The 27,391-nt window shown below is 42.6% G+C and overlaps 1 protein-coding gene across 10 annotated transcripts in view; it reads left to right on the top strand.

Annotated features, from left to right (window-relative positions):
* The window catches only part of TACC1 (transforming acidic coiled-coil containing protein 1), a 110,155-nt gene that overhangs the window by 63,285 nt on the left and 19,479 nt on the right, over nucleotides 1–27,391 (top strand). For 3 of the 10 annotated variants that reach the window (XM_077262273.1, XM_077262269.1, XM_077262274.1), the window contains exons 3-7: nucleotides 4,119–4,929; nucleotides 6,496–6,531; nucleotides 17,219–17,279; nucleotides 18,381–18,540; nucleotides 18,632–18,678. In XM_077262273.1, coding sequence (XP_077118388.1) covers nucleotides 4,119–4,929; nucleotides 6,496–6,531; nucleotides 17,219–17,279; nucleotides 18,381–18,540; nucleotides 18,632–18,678 — 1,115 coding nt within the window. The remainder of the gene's footprint in view (nucleotides 1–4,118; nucleotides 4,930–6,495; nucleotides 6,532–17,218; nucleotides 17,280–18,380; nucleotides 18,541–18,631; nucleotides 18,679–27,391) is intronic. The other 7 variants (XM_077262278.1, XM_077262276.1, XM_077262271.1 and 4 more) reach the window with 3 other exon arrangements.

Genomic DNA, 27,391 nt, shown 5'->3' with positions numbered 1-27,391 from the left:
CTGCCATTAGGATTCTCAAGGTCATTACGAGTTCGTAGATACCAAACATGTATAGATTAATTTTTATTTAAATGGTGGGAAAAAAAAAAAATCCAGTTTGTTAAAAAAAATGTCATTTTCTGAGACCCGTAGCGTCTCCACTTTTCGTGATCTTGGTTTGGGTGAGGGCTTTTTTTTGCGTGCCGAGCTGACGTTTTTAATTATACCATTTTGGTGTGACTACGATCTTTTGATCGCCCGTTATTGCATTTTAATGCAATGTTGGAGCGACCAGAAAAACTTTAATTCTGGCGTTTTGACTTTTTTTTTTTTTCGCTGCGCTGTTTACTGATCGGATTAATTATTTTTATAGCTTGATAAATGGGGCGATTCTGAATGCAGTGATGCCAAATGTCTGTATTTTATTTTGTTTTTCATTGTTTTATTTTGAATGGGGGGTGATTTGAAAATGTATGTATATTTTTTTATTTTCTTAATATTTTTAAAAACTTTTTTTTTTTTAACTTTTTGCATTCTTCAATAGTCTCATGAGAGACTAGAAGTTGCAGTTGTCCGAGTGCCTCTGCTACACAAAGGCGATGACCAGATCGCCTGTGTGTAGCAGAAATGCTCACTTGCTATGAGCGCTGACCACCGGGCGGTGCTTATAGCAATCTGGCTATGAGAGCCATAGAGGTCTGCTGGAGACCCCTGGTTGTCATACCGATGTGATCGCGGGTTACCGATGGGCAGAATTAGTGACTTGCTTCCTGCGCGATCACATTTAACGGATTAACAGCCGCGGGTGGATCGCCATTCCATCCGTGGCTGTTGCAGGCACATGTCAGCTGTTCAAAACAGCTGACATGTGCAGGGAAAGATGTGGGCTCGGCGCCGGAACCCACATCAAAGGTAGGGACAAGACAAGCGCAGTACATGTATGGCACGTGTCATGAAGCGTTAATTACACTATGCAAGTGATGAAAAAGTGGGAACTAAGTTTACAAAATATCTCAATTTTATTAAGTATGAAAATGAGCAACACGTGAAGAAAACGCGTCTTGTCTACTATCAATAAGGTCATTAATGGTTGAGGAATGGTCTGTGCTGAGAGTACTTGAGCAAATCATCAAGATCTGCTGCTGGTAGCTCCATTTGTAATTGATGACCAATGACAGATGTTCTTGATGGGAGACAAGTCCAGAGATGCTGCAGTAATGATAACACGTTTAGACTATGCAGGATTATCACGGTATCCCGAGCAAACTGCTTCTGAGATGCTTTGCAGATATGGCCATACCACTGGTTCCACGACTAAATCAATGTTACACCAAGCTGTTAGTGTATCTAGACTAAAGAATATAGGCGTCTGGCTACCATACATTATGCCACCCCATATCATAATTCTGGAAGTTGGACCGGTGTACCAGTCACTAGTGAAGGCGTCCTCATGGCGTTGCTCACGTGGACTTCAGACCAGTCTTTGGCCATCCAAGACCAAAGCTGGACTCATCACTGAAGAAAATAGACCTTCATTGCTGACTTGCTCGGCACCATGATGGCCTTTGAGCGCAGTGGCATGAGATCAGTAGAACACCTGTAGCTGCACATATGGTTCATAGCCCAAATTCCTAGAAATGCTTTCTGATGGTTGGTGCAGAAACTGATTGACACCTTAGACTTGATCTGATTTCACTTGCAGTAGAGAGTGGATTGATTGTGGAACCAGTGGTACAGTAATTTTTCTAAAGTGTCCCAGGAGGCATTTTTCAACATGACAACACCAGTCTGCATGTTGCTTATGCTACTGTGAGCAACCTGTGTGGCCTAAATGTGCTATCATGGTCTGTAGCATCTCCCATCGAACACATCTAGGGCTACATCGGTCGGCGATTGCAAGGGGAGTTGCCAGAAGCGGATCTTGATGATTTGCCCAAGTGCATTCAGCGCAGCTGAACATTCCTAAGACAGCCATTCATAACCTCATAGATAACAGCCAAGATGTGTAAGTGCAGGGATTTCTGCACATAGCGGTCATACTCGATTCTGATTAAATGCAAAGACATTTTTCAAAACATCCATATTTTGCTTTCGTCATTTGCAGATGACTAATATGCCATTTTTCCATAATTCAACAACTTTTCCTTCTTGATGTGGCAATTTCAATGTTGAGTAGGGATGAGCAGACCCATGGAAGTTCGGATTTGTCAGATTTGGCCAAAGTTTGGTTCAGGTTCAGTTACTTGACCCGGACCCAAGCCCCATATAAGTCAATGGGGACCTGAACTTTGGTGCTGTAAAATGGTAAGGACTAGGGGGCTGCAAAAGGGAGCAAAATGGGGGTTAAAAGCAGGACAATTGCTCTGCCAACAAATGTGGATAGAGAAATAACATGTAATAAAAAAAAATAATAATAATCTTGAACCAGGAGGTGAAGGTCCAAGTGGAGTAGTGCCTTTCATGTGTAGTTTACTGTATTTGTTAATAAATTTAATGGAAAAAAAAACGACATGGGGTCCCCCCTATTTTTAATGACTAGCCAAGGGAAAGCAGACAGCTGAGGGCTGAAGTTAATAGGCTGGGGATGGTCTATGGATATTGGCCCCTTCCCAGCCTAATAAGACCAGCCCACAGCCACCCCAGAAATGGCACATCCATTAAATGTGCCTATTCTGACGCTTAGCCTTGGCTCTTCCCGATTGCCCTGGTGCGGTGGAAATTAAGGTAATTGGATTGTGGGGTTGATGTCCGCTTTATAATGTCTGCTGACATCAAACCCACCTGTTAGTAATGGAGAGGTGTCTGTCAGACACCCCCCCCATTACTAACCCAGTAAGTAAAAAGAGAAAAACAGACATCTGACAGATTCCTTTCCATTACTAACACGTGGGCATGATGTCAGCGCCAGCTGCTGACATCAACCCCACAATCCCATTACCCCAATTGCTACCGCACCAGGCAAATCGTCAAGAGCTATTTCACTATTTTATTCCACGTTGGTTTTTCAAATGTATTTATTTTACACGGTCCCTCATTCGAGCAGTGTTCCCACCCGTGATCCGGCGACCATACAGGCTGGGTCACGTGTGGCGCTGGCCTATCACAGCCATTCCAATACTTTGCATAGCTGTGATGGCTCGGGATGTGCCCACAGCTTAAAATCTTGTTCATTTTCTGCACTGCAGCCTTTAAACAAGCATCATTAAGCATCCGAACAGTAACACGGACTTCCAGGAGAAGTTCGTGTTCGGAGTCCAGCACCGGATACAAGGTGTCTGGTTCTAACCCGAACTTTACGCTCATCCCTAATGTTGAGTGTATTTTCCTGCTTAGATCTTCAAAGCCTGGATATCTCATAAATGCCTGATAAGTGAGAGTAACAGAGGAAAGACCCTCACTTCATGAAAGTCTGTGATCCACATTTGTCAATTAACTGCTGAAATTGTCTCTGTGGTATTTAATAAGGAGGTTCACGTGCAAAAAAAAAAAAAGTGCTTGGTCTACTCTTTACATAACTCCTATAGACTTGAATTTGGAGGGCTATGCACTACCTCTGTGAAATCTGCTGTGGCTGAGAGACCGCGAACAGGTATCAAGAAACCCCTATTATCACTATTCTGAGTTAAATGAGGGTCACATAGGTGGGATCTGTACCTACCATATATCTATGGCATATCCTGTCCTTTTTTAAATTCTCTATTTAGGATAATACCTTTTTTCTCTGGTTTTTGCCAAAAATAAAATGATAATAGGGTGAGACCCAAACTGATCAGTTGTAATCTGTGAAGGAACCTGGCAGCAAATGGTCAATTCCCCTATAGCACCAGGAGGTGAATAAAGGCATGGCACAATGGGGTGTCCCTGTACTGGATGGATTTATGGTTCTTCCAGAGAAAGACATTGTTTTGCCTAATAGATGAAGGCACTGAACATGGGATCACTAAGTGGTAACTTGAATTTCCTAACACTGTGTGTCTATGAAAATGTGTTTCCCAGAATAGGTCACTCCCCAAATTTGAAATTTTATCAATGACAACATACTTTTTAATATAGAATTAAGTTTTTCTTCTTAATAAATCCCCTGAGTATTGCACTATTTTTTTCAATTTATTTATTTTTTTTCCTCCCGTGTTTTGTAGGTTTGACAGAAACAAAGAAAAATGTCACCAAACATCTGTCCGAATTATCTCTTAATGAAAACAACAATATAACAAGTAATGGAACCTTTGATGTAGGCCTTGAAACCAAGGTGGGCAGAGTTGCAGGTGTGTCTGATGGTTGCTCTAATGGTCCTACCATGAAGACATTGAATTGTACAGTCCAAGAATCCATTCCTGAGAGCACGGTGGTGCAGCCATCAGAAGATCCATCTGTAGTTAAACTTCTTTTTCCATCTGATGACAACGATACTCATCAAAAAATGGTAGAGGGAAAACATTTGACAGAAGATGACCAGTTCAATAATAATAATGGTGTGCAGTCAGAGAATGGTTTAACAGATTCTTCTGAGCAAAACTTTGACCAAGACTCAATGGAATCATCGGAAAATGTTCAAAATGATCCCGCAAGGAAAGTTCAAAAATCTATCAGTAAACTTCCATCAAAGATACCGAAAGAGAAGAGCCCGAAATCAACAACCAAGAGCGGAGATATCTCTTTTAACCCAGAGGAGGTCCCTCTTTCCAAATCTTCCCATAATTTTGACCCTAGCCAGTGGGATGATCCCAATTTCAACCCATTTGGTGGAAAGTCTACCTTGTCTTCCTCTCCTACTGTCACAAAGGCACCAACTGGCTTCAACAAAGACTTTGATGATGATTCTTTTGACCATCATAAGCCATCAAAGACTCTGTCCAGCTCTGAAACAGATCTTTCCCAGGAACCTAAACCAAGGACAGGGACTGGAAGTGCCCGGTCATCTCCAAAGTTGGGAAGATCACGCCTAATTACGTAAGTATCTCAATACCTGTATCTCCTGATGCCACTGTTTCCCTTATGATCGAGCTAGAATATATATTAAAATGATTCGCTTCAAATTGACTAAAATTGGGTTACCTTGTCACCTTGAACACATTGTTGAAGACCACATGTCCATGTCTTTGTTCTGTAAGGAATTTCAGTTTTCACTGGCTAGTTTCAGGGTTTTAAATGGGCTGTTTCAGGAAAAAAAATGAGATCCCAAATTAAATGGTAGATTAAACCTATTCATTTAGACAAAAGTAACATTATTGAAGCTGAACTGCAATATATCATAATCCCAAGAACACTGAGTTCACCAGAGGATTTAATTCTGAGGGCCCACCTTTCTTCCCCACTCAAGAGGCCCTTAGCAGCTGCAAGGTTTGCACTATGAACCCTCCTGAAGGAGAAGCCAGGGCCCACCAGAGGATTCTCCAGTTCTCTGGTGGGCAAGTCCAACCCTGCAGGTAGAATAACTCTGTAAGTGCCATACCTATTCCCTTTTACGTTTTGAAATGTATCCTTCATGGGTTTTTTCATGCAGGTTCCGATTTTACTGTTTCCTGTTACTTCATATAACCTCTCTATACACCATAGTTGTTATCTCTTCATATTCCTTGTCCATATCATAAAGTAGTATTCCCTTCATCTACATGTCTTCTACATTTTTACATTTTTCTTCTGTTCATAGAGACTTTCCACCATGACTTAGGATATCTAGAGAAACCACAGTCTTTTCCAAAAAGGAAAAAATGCCTTCACCACGGCAAATCTTATTAATGGATTGTCCACTTTTTGGGGACCTTTTGTCTTTTTTTTTTTTCCTAAATATGTGTATTTGGGGTTTAAAATTATTTTTGCAATTGGGTTACATTACAAATTTTGCACTGTTTTGCTTTTATAGGTTTTTGGTTTCCTTGCACATTCAACTTTGACCTTTGATGTGGTCATCAATCGCCTGATAGGAGTTCAAAAAGATAAGCAAAAATCTGCCCGTCAGGCAATCTTAGTGGGCTCGCTGATACTCTCAATTAAGGCATGAGGCAGCCAGCAATAGACAGGACAACACATAGGTTATAGAAGGAAAGCGGTGCAAAATTTACAATGAAACCCAATTGCTAAAATTAATTTTAGCTCTAATTACAAATCCCTAAAGAAGGACAACCCCTTTAAAGTTTTGATGTTGACCTAGAGTGGTTGCCTCCACTAGAGAGATGGCTTTCTTCTTCTTGAAGGAGAGTCTGTTTGCATTGCTTCACCTATAAGTCTCACTTCACGACTTGGTGGCCACCATAAGGAGAAGCAATGTCTCCTAGACCATCTCTACTATTTGTATTTTCCATGCATGCGCTATAAGGTCTAGTGTTTATGGATTTCATTGCTCAACGGATCATGTACCCCTTTTAAACCTCTAAGTCTATTATCACTACGTCTACTAATATACCAAGTCTATGTATGTCTACAAAGAACCAAGCGGGTGATTGCTATGTCGCCATTCTTTAGTCTCTTCTGGTTCATTTGTCCTCTCCTCTCTTTTTCTTTCCTTATTTGCCTCAGGACTTCTGAGCAAGTGAAATTTCTCTGTTTTCTGTTGTAAGTATTCTCCGTATCTTGTGACGAGAATGGAGTCATTTTCCAGCATGTTCTGTGTAGACATGGACCAGAAAGGAGAATATTGGTGGAATAGGAGAAAGTAATAGGGTGTCGGAGGAATGTCATTGGAAGAGGTGGTATGAAGAAGTAGCAGGAATTTATAGGGTCACGTTATATGGAATCACAGGAGTGGTTAGAAGCCATGTGGAGAGGAGTAGGTATCTGTTTGAATAGGGTGTGGATGTGCAGTACTTGGCTGTGGCAACTATACAGTTGACGGAGATGTGCTGTGTAGCTCCACAACTGATCACATCCGTCCAACTCCAGGAATGGATGATCAGTCGGGGTGCGAGGTGTCACACCGCCACTGAGCAGCTATTGATGATTTATCTTAAGGATAGGCCAACAATGTAAAAATCACAGACAACCTCTTTAAGTATATAGAAAATATATGCCATAAATAGTGCTAGTTCCATTTTCAGGACTCCCATCTACCTGGATGAAAGGCCAAGCAATCTCGTGGTTCTTTCCATTGCGATTTATGTGAGATGCTAAACTCAGTTTCACGGATGAGACCCGAATGAAAGAATGGCTACTTCGCCACCTCATCTACAACTATTTCCTGCAGTGCCCCACGGTGGTCAGTATACCTCCATTCTGCAGATATATGGTGGTCCCAAAAAAGGACAAAGATTGCACCATTAGTATGCTCCCGCATAATGTACCACTCCTTTTGCTGCCGCCAGACCCAGACGCACGTGTCTGTGGTTGGGACCACACAGAATGACCTCATGGACCACGTATGGCCTCCCCAGGATGCAGATTATCCACCTCTGAGCTAAAGGATGAGTTATAGGGAGATGCATTAGTAGAAGCAAAACATGGTGGATTGGTAAGAGAAGTTATCAGTAGAGATTATAGGAAAAGATAAGCAGAGGTTAGGTTATGTGGAGAGAGGTCTAGTAATACTTAAGCCCTCCTCACACAATAAATAGTTGCCAGCCAACACCTATCTTTCCAAATTCTCCCATACACCGTAACACTCAGCCATGCGCCTTTTTGTTCTATTCTAGAGAGCGGCTTCCAAACTCTTTTGGTGGCTTTTCTACCCAAGAAAAAAAGATCATTCATCGGAAATCCAATGTGCTGGATCCTTCTTTCCCTCATCATCTCTGAGTAGTATCGGGAAGCCCCCAATTACATTAGTCTGGGTTAAATTAATGTATGGGGGCTTTTGCCTCTGTTTACACTGACTTTATGGTATCCATTTTTACAGAAGCCATCATGAATATGATGGATCAGCTGTGATCTCTTTGGTGAAACCATTATTTTTACCTCAATGACTGACTACAGTAAAAGGAAAGAAATATATCTTGGTACCGTGTTAGCCAGTAGATAGAAAAATATTTAGAATTGAGAGTCCTCAGTGGTTGATACCTTTTAATGGCTAACTGAAAAGATGGTAACAAATTGCAAGCTTTCGAGACTACATATGTCTGAAGAGACGTATGTAGTCTCGAAAGCTTGCAATTTGTTACCATCTTTTCAGTTAGCCATTAAAAGGTATCAACCACTGAGGACTCTCAATTCTAAATATTTTTCTACAGTAAAAGGGTCAGTCAGGTTTCCAACTGGTATTAGTATTTTTTGCTGTAAAAAATACTACAAGCTGCTACTCTACTACGACCATAAAAGAACTGTAGCATAAGAGATATTGGGCAAGGGCAGACTATACAGTTGAGTAAGGCTTTGTTCTCCTCTGTGCAGGAGGAACCACTCATAATTCTGTCACCGATCCAGCCAAAATGGACATCTATTTTAGGGTCCGTCGGGCTCTCCTGGTGACAGGCTCATGATGGATCTAATACTACAGTAAAATTTGGATGTTCTTCTCCCATTATGTGAACAGAGCCTGAAGTTGGCCATAGATTTGTTTGGCAGACAGGTATCTTTCCCGACTCCATGGGCGGTCGGCTCTGCTGAATGTTCATATGTTTTTTTTATGGGATGAGAGGAGACGACTCTAATTGGCAGCAGCTTATCTCCTCTGAAAACCTAATGATGGACCAGTGTAGTTCTAATGGCTTGTTCCTTCTTTTTCCTCAACATCATGTGTCTGGGAAGCGTCAGGAGGCCCCCATAGATATCCGATGGTCAGCTTTTCCTGCTGGAATTGGTGGATTTGGCCAGCTTTATCTAATGTGTGTGGGGTCTTAAGCAGAGAGTGCCTAAAGACGCAGCTGCTGACAGTGCCACAGTCCGCCATAAGCCCTTTTTAATGGACTCAATAGTGAACTCTTTTCTGATGAAGGCAATGGAGCAGATGGCTTTTCACTAAAATTTGTCCTATACACATCATTTACTGTAGTCTAGGTAGACCCACCATGTGAGTTGCTACACTGCAGACCTGTATGCCAGTAGGACAAACTTACCGGAGTGATCTAGTCCTCACTGTTCAACACCAACAATACATTTTTGTAATAATTTTAAGCTTTAAATTTCCAGTAAAATAATAAAATTATTTTTTCTTTGAAAAATTCCACTTAATGTCAACATACAGAAGAGGAACGGTGGCTGAAACTACTGACTGATGGGAAAAAGTCAATAGAGTAATTAGTTAACTGCTCCTGATGTTGAGGGAAAGTTTACGCTGCTTGAATTTATCCCCCTGATCACTTTGATCTGCCTGGACAGATAGAAGCCCAGCTGAGCATCCATATTTATGGGGAAAGTAGGTAGAGATAGTTTATGGCCTGCGGCTATCTGATGTTTATGGCCCTTTTCAGATGACTGTAATATGGTTGCCTTTCGGGGTCTCTGTTGTCCAGCACCACCTGCGTACCAGATGTTTCTACTGAGTAAAATTTAGATCAATGTAAAACCAGGGATAATTTTGTCTGTATTATATTAGTTTCGCAAAACCATTTGCTCCATTTGTTGGAGTTGTAATTTGTGGCTTTAACCTAGAGACCCAATGCGAATATAATTTTATTTTTTTTTTCAAATGGCTGTAATGTAGGGATGTATTATCGTGTCTGGTGCAGCTGATTCTGACATAATGTATTATGGCCATCTGCAGATGTATCCATAGGATAGGTGATAAATGTAGTGATAGTGTGGGGGGGGGGAGAAGTATTTAGTCAGTCACCAATTGTGCAAGTTCTCCCACTTAAAAAGATGAGAGGTCTGTAATTGACATCATAGGTAGACCACAACTATTAGTCAAAATAGGAAAACAAATCCAGAAAATCACCTTGTTTGATTTGGCAAGATTTTATTTTACAAATTATGGTGGAAAATAAGTATTTGATCATCTAAAAACATGCAAGATTTCTGGCTCTCACTAGCCTCCTTCTTTTAAGAGGTTCCTCTGTCCTCCACTCATTACCTGTAGTAATGGCACATGTTTGAACTTGTTATCAGTATAAAAGACACCTGTCCAAAACCTCAAACAGTGACACTCCAAACTCCACTATGGTGAAGACCAAAGAGCTGTCCAAGAACACCAGAAACAAAATTGTAGCCCTGCACCAGGCTGGGAAGACTGAATCTGCAATAGGCAAGCAGCTTGGTGTGATGAAATCAACTGTGGGAACAATAATAAGAAAATGGAAGACATACAAGACCACTGATAATCTCCCTCGATCTGGGGCTCCACGCAAGATCTCACCCCGTGGGGTCAAAATGATCACAAGAACGGTGAGCAAATATCCCAGAACCACACAGAGGGACGTAGTGAATGACCTGCATAGAGCTAGGGCCACCGTAACAAAGGCTACCATCAGTAACACACTACGCTACCAGGGACTCAAATCCTGCAGTGCCAGACGTGTCCCCCTGCTTATGCCAGTACATGTTCGGGCCCGTCTGAAGTTTGCTAGAGAACATTTGGATTATCCAGAAGAGTATTGGGAGAATGTCATATGGTCTGATGAAACCAAAGTAGAACTGTTTGGTAGAAACAAAATTCGCCGTGTTTGGAGGAGACAGAATGCTGAGTTGCATCCAAAGAAGACCATACCTACTGTGAAGCATGGGGGTGGCAAGAGCATGCTTTGGGGCTGTTTCTCTGCAAAGGGAACAGGACGACGGATCCGTGTACATGAAAGAATGAATGGGGCCATGTATCGTGAGATTTTGAGTGCAAACCTACTTCCATCAGCAAGGGCATTGAAGATGAAACGTGGCTGGGTCTTTCAGCATGATAATGATCCCAAGCACACCGCCAGGGCAACGAAGGAGTGGCTTCGTAAGAAGCCTATGGAGGTCCTGGAGTGGCCTAGCCAGTTTCCACATCTCAACCCCATAGAAAACCTTTGGAGGGAGTTGAAAGTCCGTGTTGCCCAGCGACAGGCCCAAAACATCACTGCCCTAGAGGAGATCTGCATGGAGGAATGGGCCAACATACCACCAACAGTGTGTGCCAACCTTGTGAAGACTTACAGAAAACGTTTGACCTCTGTCAATGCCAACAAAGGGTATACAACAAAATATTGAGATGAACTTTTGCTAATGATCAAATACTTATTTTCCACCATAATTTACAAAATAAATCTTGCCAAATCAGACAAGGTGATTTTATTTGTTTTCTCATTTTGACTCTCATAGTTGTGGTCTACCTATGATGTCAGTTACAGGCCTCTCTCATCTTTTAAAGTGGGAGAACTTGCACAATTGGTGGCTGACTAAATACTTTTTTTGCCCCACTGTAAATGTATGATTGCTATGGGTCCAACCACTGGGACCCCACCGATCATGAGAAAGGAGATCGAAAAATCCCCATTATGAATAGAGCTGTAGTGACAAAGTGTGAGCATGTCTCCATTTATCATCTATAGGAGTGGTCCATTTAAAAGGGACTTTGGGCCTCCATTCTTATCAATGTAGGTCCCAGAAGTTTGAGCCCCCAACTGATTATACAATTTTCATCCATCCTGTGTATCGGGGCTCATTCGCACATCTGATTTTTACACATTCAAGAAAAACAGACCGATTACTCTAATCAGACTTTCAACAGAGCATTGTACGTTTTGTCATTGGGGTTTTTTCGGACATCGAGAAATTAAATAATAATTTATTTTTTTTTATCCACCTTCTCCCTTTCTGAAAGTCTGCGAAAATTGGGCTACACTCGAATGTCATCCGAGTGTGGTCCTATTGCCGATTTTGATCCGACCCTCAAAATCAGACATGTCACCAATATTTTACGCTGACCACTCTCCAAGGAAAAATATCGGACATGTGCACGGCCCCATAGAATATCACAGGTACCAGTGATATCCATGAAAACCACGGCTAGCAGTCGTACGAGAAAATCGGCTGTGTGAAAAATGGTAAATGTTGTTAGAACCGCTCCCTTTAATGTTTAAGATTTAAGAAGGCGGCAGCAGCTCCGAACCTGAATACTTTGTGCGACACCGATCAGTCTTTGTGTTACATAGGTCATCGCTTCTTCTGTGCCTGGTGCCATGGACTCATTACAGGGAACGAAAACACTTCTGCCATTTCCCCTTTCTATTTTTCAAGAAGTGCAGAGTAATCACTTATGCCAAGCAGCGCCCTGTGCCAACCCCCATAAACCGCACAAATGTTTCCTACTGGCAGGCAGCACAAATGTGGAACTAGAGAAGCCATTAGCATGAGAACCGGGCTGTTTTGCATGGTAGGCTGCACTCATTAATGAGCTAACGAGCCTGAATAGCATGCAAATTATAGAAGGCGCAAAGTTTCTTTTATATTTTACACAAATTATTACATTGTCGTGGCACCCTTATAGCCTGAAGGGTGCTGCCTCACAATTTGTAGTTTGTGGCTACATATCTAATGTTCATCAGTGCCACCTAATGGTTAAAATATCGGCAAGTTGTCCATAGAATAAGATATAATTGTGGGGGTCCCAGGGATCGAACAACCATAAAAAAAAAAAAAAATTAATGGCATAAAGGTTTTTTTTTTTTTTCACGGTGGGGAAAAAAGTAGGTGACTTCACATTTATCAGACAGATGCGTCTGAATTTTTTACAGCTTTTTGGAACACTGCAATGTGCACTGAGACTTGACCTTGACATTTCAGATTCCCTTACGGGAAGCTCATGTGATTAAAATACCAGACATTCCAGCTATTTGTTTTGTATATTGATCTCACATCAAAGTTCCCCTCACCCTAACAGATTTAATAGGGGTCTAGTACTGTGACCAAACCATATCCATAATAACGATCAGTGTTCTGCGAATGTGTGGGAACTAAAAAGAATGACATGACTTGACCATGTGTTTTCGGGGTAAGGGGTTAAATAAAACTGAGCTTTTTTTTTTTTTTTTTCTCTGCCTTGGATAATCCCCCTTTAAGAGAAGGATCGTTTTAATACAAGAGCTCAAATTTTTCACTGGCTGGGACCTCTGTACATCAGCTGTGACCTCTTTGCTCTTTTGGCCTCTGTAGAGTAGGACTTGGTCTTGCTCCTTGTCTGTGGTTATGGGGAAAGGACTACCCCCATGTTCGTAGACATTGTATGGGTTACATCTATGATTTCTAAGCCCTGTGTGCAGATATATTATTCACTGCATTATCTTTTGTTGTGGGTTTATTTTTGTAGATCTCATCCCATCAATCTTCATTCCATGGGGTTTATGTTGCCTCCGTTGCCTCTTTAGTTGCTCTCAAAGTAAATGAATTTGTGGATTTCTGTTTTTTGCTTTTGAGGAACATATAAGTGAAAGAAGTACAGGTATGGAGTCTCTAGTTAATGGATTGCTTATCTCTCACAGATAATGAATGCCACAAACTACTGCTCCTAAATTTCTCCAGAGAAGCCTTTAATCTGTTAAAAGTGAAAGTTCTTTTGGAAATCCAAATCTTGATTGGCATTCTGTAAATCCCTGTCCTTTTAAGGCCCCGTCTCACATAGCGAGATCGCTAGCGAGATCGCTGCTGAGTCACAAGTTTTGTGACGCAACAGCGACCTCAGTAGCGATCTCGCTATGTGTGACACGTACCAGCGATCAGGCCCCTGCTGCGAGATCGCTGGCCGTGTCAGAATGGCCTGGACCTTTTTTTGTTCGTTGAGGCCCCGCTGACATCGCTGAATCGGTGTGTGTGACACCGATCCAGCGATGTCTTCACTGGTAACCAGGGTAAACATCGGGTTACTAAGCGCAGGGCCGCGCTTAGTAACCCGATGTTTACCCTGGTTACCAGCGTAAATGTAAAAAAAAACCAAACACTACATACTCACCATCTGTTGCCCGTCAGGTCCCTTGGCATCTGCTTCCTGCTCTGACTGAGCCGCCGTAAAGTGAGAGCACAGCAGTGACGTCACCGCTGCGCTCTGCTCTCACTGTACGGCGGCACACAGTCAGAGCAGGAAGCAGACGGCAAGGGACCTGACGGGCAACAGATGGCGAGTATGTACTGTTTGTTTTTTTTTACATTTACGCTGGTAACCAGGGTAAACATCGGGTTACTAAGCGCGGCCCTGCGCTTAGTAACCCGATGTTTACCCTGGTTACCCGGGTGCTGCAGGGGGGCTTCGGCATCGTTGAAGACAGTTTCAACGATGCCGAAGTCGTTCCCCTGATCGTTGGTCGCTGGAGAGAGCTGTCTGTGTGACAGCTCCCCAGCGACCACAAAGCGACCACACAGCGACGCTGCAGCGATCAGCATCGTTGTCTGTATCGCTGCAGCGTCGCTGTGTGAGACGGGGCCTTTATGAAGGCTTTTCCTTTTGTTCACCACTTCTGTGAATCTCTCAGAAGTTTGTCCTTTGTGGATATGTTTTTTTTTTAAACCTTTCTCCATTATTGTACACGTTTTGATATGTGAATTATAGACCCTTCTTCTCGTAGCAGATAATTTTGTTTGAACTTTCTCACTGCTGCCTGGCATTGAGCTGTTTTCCTTTTCAGTATGTAGTTAATTGAGAATAACCCACATGTTGAAAGTTCTTGTTGGTTTTTTTTTGCTACTCTCTCACTTTTTCACTTTTCCCATGCGACTTCTACTCTTTGAATTTGAAGTAGAAATCTGAGAAAGTGGTACAACAAGTGTGTAAAGACCGAAACGTATAGAGCAGCGGCATAGCCATGACCGATAGCCAGGAAAGCACCTAGCTGAAAGTGCATGAGCTTTGTAACCGACCAGCATGATATTATTTTCATTGAACCCCCTCGCTCTGGAATAAAACCATTCCATAAATGACAATTTTTCCTTTTTATGTGTGTTTCCCCTATAACCCATTTACGCCCCCTATTATCCTATGTATTACATCATAACCATCTTGTATTACTTTCCATCTTGATGAGCCAAGTTTTCCTGGATGAATCCGTCTTCATTTTCCCAATGGTACTGAACCTCTTATCTCCAAGCATGGCAGGACGTCTCAACAGTACATGCATGGGCATAGTTGGGTCAACCTGTTGCCCTAATCTTTATTTTAAGGGAACCGATCTCGTTATTTTGGCCTTCAAAACTACTCCCAATAATTTTATTATGTCCGTGCCTCTTATGTCAATTACCTGTTTGTTTTTTTTTGTCAAGTAGGAGGTAACCGTCAACTTTAGAGCCTGCCTATGCAGTTCGCCAGTGAATCTAGAGAAAAGCACCCAGTGCCACCGCGCATGCCAGAGAGCTGGTAATCGGGGTGCGTGTGCCACACTTGCACAGGTCAGCCCATCAGTCAAACCCTGTTGGCTATGACTAGAGGCACTGAAGCTTGACCGCTTAGAATTTAGTGCCTCCCACTTGATCGGATGCAGATAATTAGCATAAGAGGGGCAAACATAATAAAACATTTTTTATTTTTTTTGCAGAAATATAGTATTGGTTTAGCTTTAAGGTAGCATGTAGAGAACACAGGTTGAAAAACTAGTACAGTAATGGGGTTGTTTAGGGGGCCAAAACGACGTGACAGGTTCCCTTTAAAGCGAATCTGTCACCAGATTTTATAATATAAACTGCATATAGAACATAAATTTCCTAGACCTTTTGAGGTTGGTATACTTACAGTACTTTGAAAATCCATGCCAAGAAGATTGTACTCTTCTCATGTTAACTTGAGAGTTTCAGGAGTCTCGCTCTGATCATTTTATTATCAGTGGAAAAGTTTCACTGTTCTACAGATAAAATTGGATCCGAGACTAAAACAGTTGAACATACTGAAAATTAATAAATGTTAAAATTTGCTGATTGGCTCTAATTTTTAAGATCCAGAGGAGATTGTAATTATTTGACACCTTTCATGCAGCTTATAGAAAAATTGCGTTTATTATTTCCCTATCCTCATTATTGCATTGTTAGTAGCTCATCTATTCCATCATCTATTTAGTCTGTTGAACGTTCAGACTTTTGTCATCTTAGGGTGACCAATCCGAAAACACCAACTCCGCTCCGATGACTTAATAATAATTACAGCTGCATCACTTACTTTTATCGATGCTCTCTGTGTAAGGTATACAGTTTTTTTTTATTTCTTAGCTTAGTTTCTTAACAGATTGGTCTGTTTTCTATATTTTTTTTTTTTTTTTTTAGATATGCCTTGTTTTTGCATTAACAAAGCGAATAGTTTTTGCCACATGTGTCAAAAGCGAAACTTGACTACCACAGAATCATAGAATGTTAGTCGGAAGGGACCTCCTGGGTCATCGTGTCCAACCCCCTGCTCAATGCAGGATTCATTAAATCATCCCAGACAGATGTCTGTGCAGCCTCTGTGTGAAGACTTCCATTGATGGAGAACTCACCACATCTCGTGGCAGCCTGTTCCACTCATTGATCACCCTCACTATCATAGAATCATACCATGATAAGGAAAGCCTACAACCTGTGGTTTGGCTGCAGAATAGGAGATCAGGACAAGAGTTAGGATCCACACATATGGTTCAATAAATGTACATCACATCTTACCCAGTGGTTACATGGGAAGAGGCAATTTATGCCTTTTGCCGTCCGAATGATTAGCGAGAGCCAACCCATCACACTACCAATTGCTATTTCTGCATGGTGCCCCCCATCAGGAAAGGAGTTTCAAAGAAGAAGTGGTGGACTTACAGCATCCAAACCTTCCCTCTGCAATACGCCCAGTGCCACATACAGAAGAACTGCCGGTTCCAAAACCACCAGAAACATTTTCAGTTGGGTCAAGTGAGGAAGAAGAGGACACTTGGTGTCATGAAGCCTCATCCTCTCACAACCCAGACTTTCTATCAGCAACCTCAACTGAACCGCACCTTATAACACAGAGTGAACTGATCTTGTTAGAGATTTGGATCTGCCCAAGATTAAGGCTGAGCTCTTAACTTCCAGGCTACAACATGTTAGAAAGTACTAAAACTTTTAAGCATTAATTACATGTTGCAGTAAAATTAATACTGTTAAACATTTTTAGTTGTCTCTTGTTTCTATGATAATTTCAGATTTGAATTTAGGAGGTCAAAATCATTAAGAAATGGCTCATTTGATAACTGAGCCTAACAAAGTTTGAAAATATGTAGATCTAAAAAAAAACCCATAAAAAATAAATAAATAAACCTCTATTCTTACTTGGATTTTCAAAGCAAGTACACCAGCCTCATCAGTTCTAGGAGATCTATTCAATAATATATGCAGCTTGTATTGTGAAAACTAGTGACAGATCTGTTTTTTGTTTGTGGCTGAAGCCATAATTAATATTTTTTTTTCACTTTTTTTTTAGGAACAGCTGTAAAGTGCAGAGTTATGAAGGATCAAGTTTGGTGTTAGATGTTTGCACTCAGGTGGGTAAGCCTAACATCTCTGGAATTTAGGTTAATTTGTTAGGTGCAGGTTAATAACTTTCCAGAGGTGCCCGGCCACTACACTGAAAGTCCAGCTGCTGGGAGAAAATTAATTTTATTTCTCCCAGGAGCCACCGGCTTTCAGTCATAGATCCGTGTCTGGAATGGCTACTGTTACAACTCAGTACACAGTTGTAAGCACGCACAGCACTTTGACAGCTCATTCTGCAGCACATCTGTGCAGAGCAACCAGTCTGTGTGCTGGGGCGTGCTTACAGCTGCCGGTTGTAGTGCTGAAACCGGTCTGTTTTGACTGAAATCTGGTGGCTCCTGGGAGAAATAAAGTTAATTTCCTACCAGTAACTGGGGTTTCAGTGCACTGGCCAGGCAGTATTGTAACTCTATTATCCTGCAGGTTACTGTATCTGTAAGTTAATAGTGTTTGGGGGCCTGTAAGGTTCCCTTTAAAAGGTTATTCCCATCATTAAGTTATCACCTATCCAAAGAATAGACAATATTTTGCAGATCAGTGGAGGTGCGACCAATTTCGAAAAAGGGGCCCACTCAAAATCCATTCTCTATGGGACTGCCGAAAAGAGACAAGTACTGTATTTCTCTATCTCCATCATTCCCATACACTTGAAATGGGACTGAAGGATGCAGTTTTGCAGGGAGTAAAAATTGGGGGCTAGAGACCCCAGTTCTAGTAAATAATAGGTGTCCTGATATTGGAAACTGCAACAATCAGAAATATATTATCTATAAGTGATCGAATTCGATCTTGAGACAACTTGGCCAATGGTCTTAGTAAATTGTTTTATGAAAATACATAAAATGTCCATTGTTAGGTCATCTACTATCCATAGGGTGAGGGATAACATACTAATTACCGAGGGTCCAACTGCTGGGGCTTTCGGTGATCCTAAGAACGGAACTCTGGAAGCAGACTTTCTCCGGCCGTCCTATAGACAATGAATGGCGTGGAGTCGATCCAGTAATTGGACCATCATTACACCATGCCAGGCAGATGCTGCAAAAGCTGATAAAATGTCAAATCCATTCTAAACTGAAATTTTTTTATTTTTCTTTTTTTCTGAACAGCAAGAAGATGGTTCTCCCAGCATTGAGAAGAGAGAAGGTCATGCTACAGATGAGGAGAAGCTGGCGTCTGTTCCAGCACCTAAGCCAATGGGCACTGAGGTTAAAAGTCAACAGGAGGAAGAACAAGAATTTTTTGAGTGCCCCAATGACTCCACATCAGGTATTTACTCTGGATTGCATTACTATTTTGCTCAGTTTTGATACTGCGGTGTTTGTCCATATGTAACGGCTGCTTTCCTGTTTGTTTCCAGGATTAGGAAAGCAATCATCTCTGGAGGTGTCTGAGCCTTCACCCCAGGTGAGTATCTATGGAGAAGATGATGCATCTTAGATTTCTATAGTGGGATGAATCAGACCTCAAGGTGCAGGAATTATAACTTTTTTTAGTCTACCGTGACATAGTTAATTTTGCAAACCAGACTGTAATGCTTTTATATTGAATGCTCAGTATGAATGATACTTAGTGCAAATGGTGCTGCTGATGTAGAAGCATATTGTACGATGTATATAGTGGATATCAGCTGCTTAATCTGCCACATGGATTATAATTGTATAATTTTATATTTATAAATCCACATACACACACTATTGCATCATGATCATAATAGAACACAGCCTATAAATCCACATACAGTATTGTGTCAAGATCATAATAGAACAGCCTATAACTCCAGATACACAGCCTATAAATCAAAATACACATATTGTGCAAAACTGAAAGAAATGAACTGGAGTATAAGGTGGTATAAGTGCAACGTGTAGGAGTATGTTCACACTGGCCATTAAACAGGCAAAGCATAAGATAGAAACAAAATGAACGTATACTCTGCTGTAAGTAAGTAAAAAGCAATAGTGCATATAAGTAAAATAGTGTACTTAGTATACACTGTTTTTGATTAAAAAAAAAAAATGAAATCATTTTTGACCCATAAGGTTTTAATACTAGAAGTTAGAACCATCTCGACTGGGTCCACTTTGGTGCTGGGTTTTTACGCTTTTTTCAAATTAAAAAATTGTGTTTAAAAAGTACCCCTTGTTTACATGCACTATTGCTTTTTACTTATTTATAGCAGGGCAGATGTTCATTTTGTTTGGGTCTTATGTTTTGTACGTTATTGTGCAATCCCCGTTATAGAACACAGCCTATAAATACACACACACACACACACACACACACACACACACACACACACACACACACACACACACACACACTATTGTGCAATCATCATAATAGAACACAGCCTATAAATCCACATACACACACTATTGTGCTATGATCATAATAGAACACAGCCTATAAATCCACACACACACTATTGTGCAATCATCATAATAGAACACAGCCTATAAATCCACATACACACACTATTGTGCTATGATCATAATAGAACACAGCCTATAAATCCACACACACACTATTGTGCAATCATCATAATAGAACACAGCCTATAAATCCACATACACACACTATTGTGCTATGATCATAATAGAACACAGCCTATAAATCCACATACACACTATTGTGCAATCATCATAATAGAACACAGCCTATGAATCCACATACACACACTATTGTGCTATGATCATAATAGAACACAGCCTATAAATCCACATACACACACTATTGTGCAATCATCATAATAGAACACAGCCTATGAATCCACATACACACACTATTGTGCTATGATCATAATAGAACACAGCCTATAAATCCACATACACACTATTGTGCTATGATCATAATAGAACACAGCCTATAAATCCACATACACACACTATTGTGCAATCATCATAATAGAACACAGCCTATGAATCCACATACACACACTATTGTGCTATGATCATAATAGAACACAGCCTATAAATCCACATACACACACTATTGTGCAATCATCATAATAGAACACAGCCTATGAATCCACATACACACACTATTGTGCTATGATCATAATAGAACACAGCCTATAAATCCACATACACACACTATTGTGCAATCATCATAATAGAACACAGCCTATGAATCCACATACACACACTATTGTGCTATGATCATAATAGAACACAGCCTATAAATCCACATACACACACTATTGTGCAATCATCATAATAGAACACAGCCTATGAATCCACATACACACACTATTGTGCTATGATCATAATAGAACACAGCCTATAAATCCACATACACACTATTGTGCTATGATCATAATAGAACACAGCCTATAAATCCACATACACACACTATTGTGCAATCATCATAATAGAACACAGCCTATGAATCCACATACACACACTATTGTGCTATGATCATAATAGAACACAGCCTATAAATCCACATACACACACTATTGTGCAATCATCATAATAGAACACAGCCTATGAATCCACATACACACACTATTGTGCTATGATCATAATAGAACACAGCCTATAAATCCACATACACACACTATTGTGCAATCATCATAATAGAACAGCCTATGAATCCACATACACACACTATTGTGCTATGATCATAATAGAACACAGCCTATAAATCCACATACACACACTATTGTGCAATCATCATAATAGAACACAGCCTATGAATCCACATACACACTATTGTGCTATGATCATAATAGAACACAGCCTATAAATCCACATCCACACACTGTTGTGCTATGATCATGATCGAACACAGCCTATGAATCCACACACTATTGTGCAACCATCCTAATTCTGTCAGCGCCAATTATTACTCTTGGGACATCAATCAGGTTGTTGGATGAGCTAGCAAAGCAATCGAACTTGTCAGAACCAAATAGCCGCCCATACCACCCCCATAAAGGTGTTGTCTCTGGAAGGAAGGGGTCTCCCTATCAGCTGACCATTCTGGGTCACCCTCCTGACACATAATCAGCCAGTCATTACTGATAGTATTACATAGTTCCTAGTAAAATGAAGAAGCAACTATGAAATATAGTCCTAATTCGAGTCCTGGACCCTCCTGACTTTTATGCACACTTTTCTTATTAGACACAATCTTTTAGATGTCCTCTATTTACTAGATTTGTTTATTTTTATTACTAATATTTCTATTATTATTTAACTGTTTTTTTTGCTTGATCTCAAACCATGTCAACTTGATGGATGAGCGATGTGTAGTAAGATCAATCTAGTCAAAGCCTAGATAGGTCCACCAGGGTCTTCTCCACCGTTATCTTGATAGTATCAAGTCATCGGGTTGCTGGTCTACCTCTTCTCCTTGTTCCTTCTATTCTTCCGACCATGATGTCCTTCTCCAGTGATTGCTCTCTTCGTATGATGTGTGCAAAGTAGGCAAGTCGTAGCTTGGTGATCCTTGCTTAAAGTGACATGTCTGAATTGACAGGTTCCAAGATTGATTTGTTTACTCTTCTTGCCATCCATGGTATTGATATCATCCTTCTCCAGCACCACATTTCGAAGGTGTCGATTCTTCTGTCTTGTTTGTTTATCGTCCAGGTTTCGCATCCATATGTTACTACAGAAAAAAACAGACTATGTACGAGCCGTGTCTTTGTTGCCAGTGAAATGTTCCCCGATCGAAGACCTTGTCCAATGACTTCCTTGTTGATTTACGCATAGCTATTCTCATATTGACTTCTGGAGACTATAGTTTCTTTAAAACTTAGAGAGGTCTAAGGACAGAACGTTGAGAAATTAACGTGTTTGACACTGCCCTCTAGTGGATACATAGGATTGCAATTGATTTACTTATTAAATAGATTGTCCATGTTCTGATGAGTTACCTTTTAAAAAAGAGTTGTCTGATACATATAATGCTCTTTTATAAATATCTATTTTTTAAGCTCTAACCAGCTTTGTAATTTGCCTCATCTGTTTGTTATTTTAACTTCATGTGACATTTTGTTTGAGGGGAGTCTTGAGCAGGATGTCACAGGAGGATGGTCCTGCAGTCACTTCTCTGCAGCATTTATAACCCCCCCCCCCCCCCAAACAGGACGTCATCAGCAGGAGGCTCTGCGTTCCCTTATCACAGCTCCTGTCACCGTCGCCCCTGATGACGTCCGGAATCAATTGTGGTGATGAGGGCAGGAAGAAGTTACTACAGTTTGTGTTCCTGCCACCACACAGCCTCTGTCACAGCTGATTTTTGCTCACCGCCTCTTTCACTGAAACAAGATGTTTATCAGGGGGCGGCGATGTAAGCAGGGTGAGTGACAGCAGTAGCGCCCCTGATGGCGATACATTTTAGAATGGTGACGAAGGCTGTGTGGCCGTGTTGGGGTCACTTGCTCTGCTTTTATCGCTGCTCCATGATGGAGTCTAGTTTGTGAATGAGTCGGCAAGGACAGAAGCTGTCTGATACTGAGGACTGACGATGTGGGGCGACTGGGACAGAAGAAGTGTGGCAGCGGTGAAAGAAGCGGAGTTCTATTTTGATGATGGCACACTAGCATGTCTATGTGGATTTATAGGCTGTGTTCTATTCTGATCAAGGCAAAATAATGTTTTTGTGGATTTATAGAATTTGCTCTATTGTGATAAAGGCGCAATAGTGTGTGTACATGGATTTATAGGCTGTATTCCATTAAGATTATGGGCAAAATAGTGTGTGTAGTGGATTTAAAGGCTGTGTTCTATTGTAATTATGACACGATAATGTATGTAAGTGGATTTGTAGGCTGCGTTCTATTGTGAACATGGCACAATAGTGTGAGTGGTTTGTGCTGCAATGAGCTTATTTTCAGCATTTATTTTTTAGATGGCTGTTCACGAGGGATAGAGCAGTGACAAAAAAAACTGCTTGGGGCAAGAAAAAGTATTACAGGGGCAAGATGTGATATTTTATAGTCTTCCATGAGGGGGGGAGATTGCAGAACTTAGATTACCACAAGTCCTTCAGTCCTGGTAGTGTGAACCCAATTCAATATTTACAGCTGAACAGTCAGTGCCATTTACTTAGTGTTAGGCTGTAGTATCAGCCACTGTCCCTACCATATGTATAACAATGTAAAGGACATGATATATGCTGAGACGTCCATGCCCCATAAATCGGCTGATAGGCGGGAATTCCACCTGTCAGATTCCCTTCCACTCATCTATATTGGTGTCCCGGAAACCCACCTTCTATTTTCTGATGGTCCAGTTTTCCATAGTGTTAAGCGCGTTACAAATGTTACAGAAAAGTGAAAAACTAACACGTTCTGCTATACATTTTGGTTTCCTCTCCATTTTCTGATGCCTGAGTAATGTACATGCAACGCCCCCACTCTGTTTCTCGTGTTCCCTCACAACTCAATTATGATGTTCTTCTTCGTCCCCCAGATGATATGGCTAGGACGCACCCGTATGACGGGTAGGCTCGAAGCTCTTCCTAGTGTCGCCCTTCTCCAATGTTGCCCCCTATGTCTTCGTAGGTGATTTGTGTGAGACAGCCCGCCTATAACTGACTGTCCTGCCGTAGGTTTGAAGTTAGGCCTGGAGCTCTATACTTCCTCGGCGTTCCGGCCACCGGTTGTGCGCCTCAGTAGGATGTTGCCTCGGTCTTACAGCACGACTCCTACTGGTATTCTCCTTGTTGCTTTGATCTCGTTTCTCACTCAGCACAATAAACCTCGCTTCTTGTCCTTTCTTGGGGTACCGCCGCTATATTGTGCAGGCGCGGTCCCGTAACGTTCTCTCTGTTCGCTAGGCCTCTGTCAGGATCCCACCCCTGACAGGGACCCCCCTGAGTCTCTCCCCGCAACACCCCCTGCCACGGGATGTTGCCTGTTCGATTCCCAGTCAGCTTTCTCTCTCACTTCCTATCCAACCCCCAGTTTTACCAGATTGTGAGGAGTGGCCTAATACATAGTACCCTTAGCTCCCCCTGGAGGCCAGACTGTGAAGTGTATTGGTGTCTGTGATACCTGGTCAGGTGAACTCCTTCAGTGCCATCAGACGTACCACAGCCCCCTTAGCGGCGGAGCATCACTACTGCAACGACCAGGACTCTGGGGCGCTGCACTCCCCCCCCCCCCCCCCCGGTTAAATCCAGTACTCCTGGACTGGGAAGAAAACAACAATACATGTCAGCAAAAAGACATACAATTTTGAAATGCAATAACAATAAGTAAGTTTGAACAAAGCTTCCCTTTATGGGAGGTGAGGACACTTGAACGTTACAAACATGGTTAAATATTATAAATAACATGCTATAAATAACTTTTTCTTACCCAACCGGGTATTCTACTTAGTGCAAATTTCTGAACAATAATTTAACATTGCCTTTAAGGACGTACACGCTGAATCCACTAAAGACCTTCTTATAGAACGCTATAAGGCTAATCAACTTTTTCTTCATTTTCCATCTTTACATCTGCAGGACCACCTGTCTATCTGCTCCAGGCCTACTGCCTCTCATTCTGCTACAGGACCGCCCCTTTCCGCCCGGGCCTTCTGCCTTTCTGCTACTATACACAGTATAGAACGTATCATCCATCTCTTAGTTCAGGATCACTGAGCCATCTCAGTATGGCTCCTAGGAGGACTCACCGACTAACCCCATACGGGTTCACTTCCTGTCCTCATTCTCTAACACATTATTAGGCATTTCTTACAATTAACTAGCTTTCTACATATAACTTTACATGTAAGCATTATCACTATTTCTCTTAAGGCATCATTACACTTTAAGTGCTATGGGTGAACGTTCCCTTTAAGAGGGGACCAAGTCTCTATGAGGTAGTGCAACTTCTCAAGCTGCAAGTCCGTACGCAGCAAGGACTCCGGTACTGCTTCCAGGAACAGTTTCTTCGCAAAGAGTCCTTTCTTTTATAAAACCAGTAGAGGGCACCTTTAAGAAGGTGCAAACTATTTACAAGGAGTTTGTAATCATGCAGTGTTCATGATCCAGCAGTTCTTTCAACAATGATAAAACGGGAAACAAAAACAAAAAGCAGAAGAAGGGATCCCGGGTAAACAAAGGGATCCCTTTAAGAGTTAACCCTAAACGGGTACTAGCAGCAAGAAGACAAACAGTTAACTATTTACATATCCATGGCATCGAGGTTTACTCTCGCTCTGGCGGCCGTAGCTCCGCATAGACTTCGCTCGGCAAGGTGATCGGCGAGATCGGGGCCTTTAAGAAGTGCTCCATACCCGGGGCCTGATCCAAGGGTGTGAGGCGCTGGAGTTTATAGGTCCCAGGGAGAGGGGATAATGCGACGGGGCCTATCAGCAGGTCCTCTGCTGGCGAGGCAGGGTCGTTCTTCATACCTGCTTCAGACGTGGTCCCTCCGGTGCCAGTCTGCTCCGTCTCCGCCGGGGTCTGGAACTCTGGTTGCGAGGCCTTGTGCTGCGGCATTGTCATCTCCGTTTGCAGCATCTCGCTTTCCGGCAGAGCCTTGCTTTCTGGCTTCGGAGCGCTGGAACTTCTTTCTTGCTCCGGACCAGACGAGGCTGCCGACAGACGTCTGGGGAGGCTCCCGATGAAGGTCTTCTTCCACCCGGCCTCAGTGCTCAGCTGCGTCCGCAGGAGTTGGTCGCTGAGCTCATCCACTCCGGCCTGCAGGAAGTCAATATCAGCAGTGGAGGCCTGGTTGCGGTGCCCCTCCGGGTAGCTGGGGGAGTCCTCTGCTCCTACCCCACGCTCCGGGTGGCTGGCCATGGCGTCCTCCATGTCGCTGACTTCTTCTTCCTGGTCCTTTTCCCGCTCTCTCCTTCGTGGGCGGTTTCGCTTCCTTTGTCTCCGCCCTCCATTGAGAATCAGGAGGCGGATCTCGGCTGCTGACGGACACGTCCTCAGGGTGCAGAAATATTTAGACTGGGCGGCCATTGTCTTTCGCGCTCTCCAGCTTGTGTACGCCCACTTCCACGCCCTTCTTCTACTCCTGCGCTCTCCTTAGCGCTGTAATGGCGGCGGTTTTGGCGGGAACTTCTGGCGGCAAGTGGCAATACACAGTCTTTGCAATAAGTCACAGTCCAAGCACAATAAATCACAATTCCAAGGCACACATGACCTGATTCTTCAGGCTTAAGTAGATCCTGTTCGTGACGCCAAGTTTGCAGCGCCCCCACTGCCGCAGGGCCGAGGGGTACCCGGTACCGGGCCTCTGAGTCTCTGTTCTGGGATTGTCACGGTGGCTAGACCCGGTCCGTGACCCTGCTGAGGGGCGTACAATGAAGGTGGAGGTATGGTGCTGATGTTATGGTGCGGTGAAGTGCCGGTCGCAGTGAATAACGAGGACACCAGGGTGCAGTCTCTTTACCTCTTTACTGAAGGCTTCAGGATCCTCAATCCGGAATACGGTTAACCGGGCTGCGCAAGTCCGGCCGGTCCGATGGCACCTCCAGAGTTCCCTTTGCAGGTGGAAATCTGTGCCTTCCTTCTAGCGCTTGTGTGTTGCGGTCCTCCCCTGCTGTGCTTACGGGATAGTCCCCACAACTGTTGTGTCTGTTTCTCGTGTTCCCTCACAACTCAATTATGATGTTCTTCTTCGTCCCCCAGATGATATGGCTAGGACGCACCCGTATGACGGGTAGGCTCCAAGCTCTTCCTGGACCCTAGTGTCGCCCTTCTCCAATGTTGCCCCCTATGTCTTCGTAGGTGATTTGTGTGAGACAGCCCGCCTATAACTGACTGTCCTGCCGTAGGTTTGAAGTTAGGCCTGGAGCTCTATACTTCCTCGGCGTTCCGGCCAACGGTTGTGCGCCTCAGTAGGATGTTGCCTCGTCTTACAGCACGACTCCTACTGGTATTCTCCTTGTTGCTTTGATCTCGTTTCTCACTCAGCACAATAAACCTCGCTTCTTGTCCTTTCTTAGGGCACCGCCGCTATTTAGTGCAGGCGCGGTCCCGTAACGTTCTCTGTTCGCTAGGCCTCTGTCAGGATCCCACCCCTGACAGGGACCCCCCCTGAGTCTCTCCCCGCAACACTCCCTGCCACGGGATGTTGCCTGTTCGATTTCCAGTCAGCTTTCTCTCTCACTTCCTATCCAACCCCCAGTTTTACCAGATTGTGAGGAGTGGCCTAATACAT

Source organism: Ranitomeya variabilis, chromosome 5 (assembly GCF_051348905.1).
Source record: "Ranitomeya variabilis isolate aRanVar5 chromosome 5, aRanVar5.hap1, whole genome shotgun sequence".
NCBI lineage: Eukaryota > Metazoa > Chordata > Amphibia > Anura > Dendrobatidae > Ranitomeya > Ranitomeya variabilis.
Note: the sequence above shows the minus strand (reverse complement) of the source record. Positions and strands in the feature narration are given on the sequence as shown.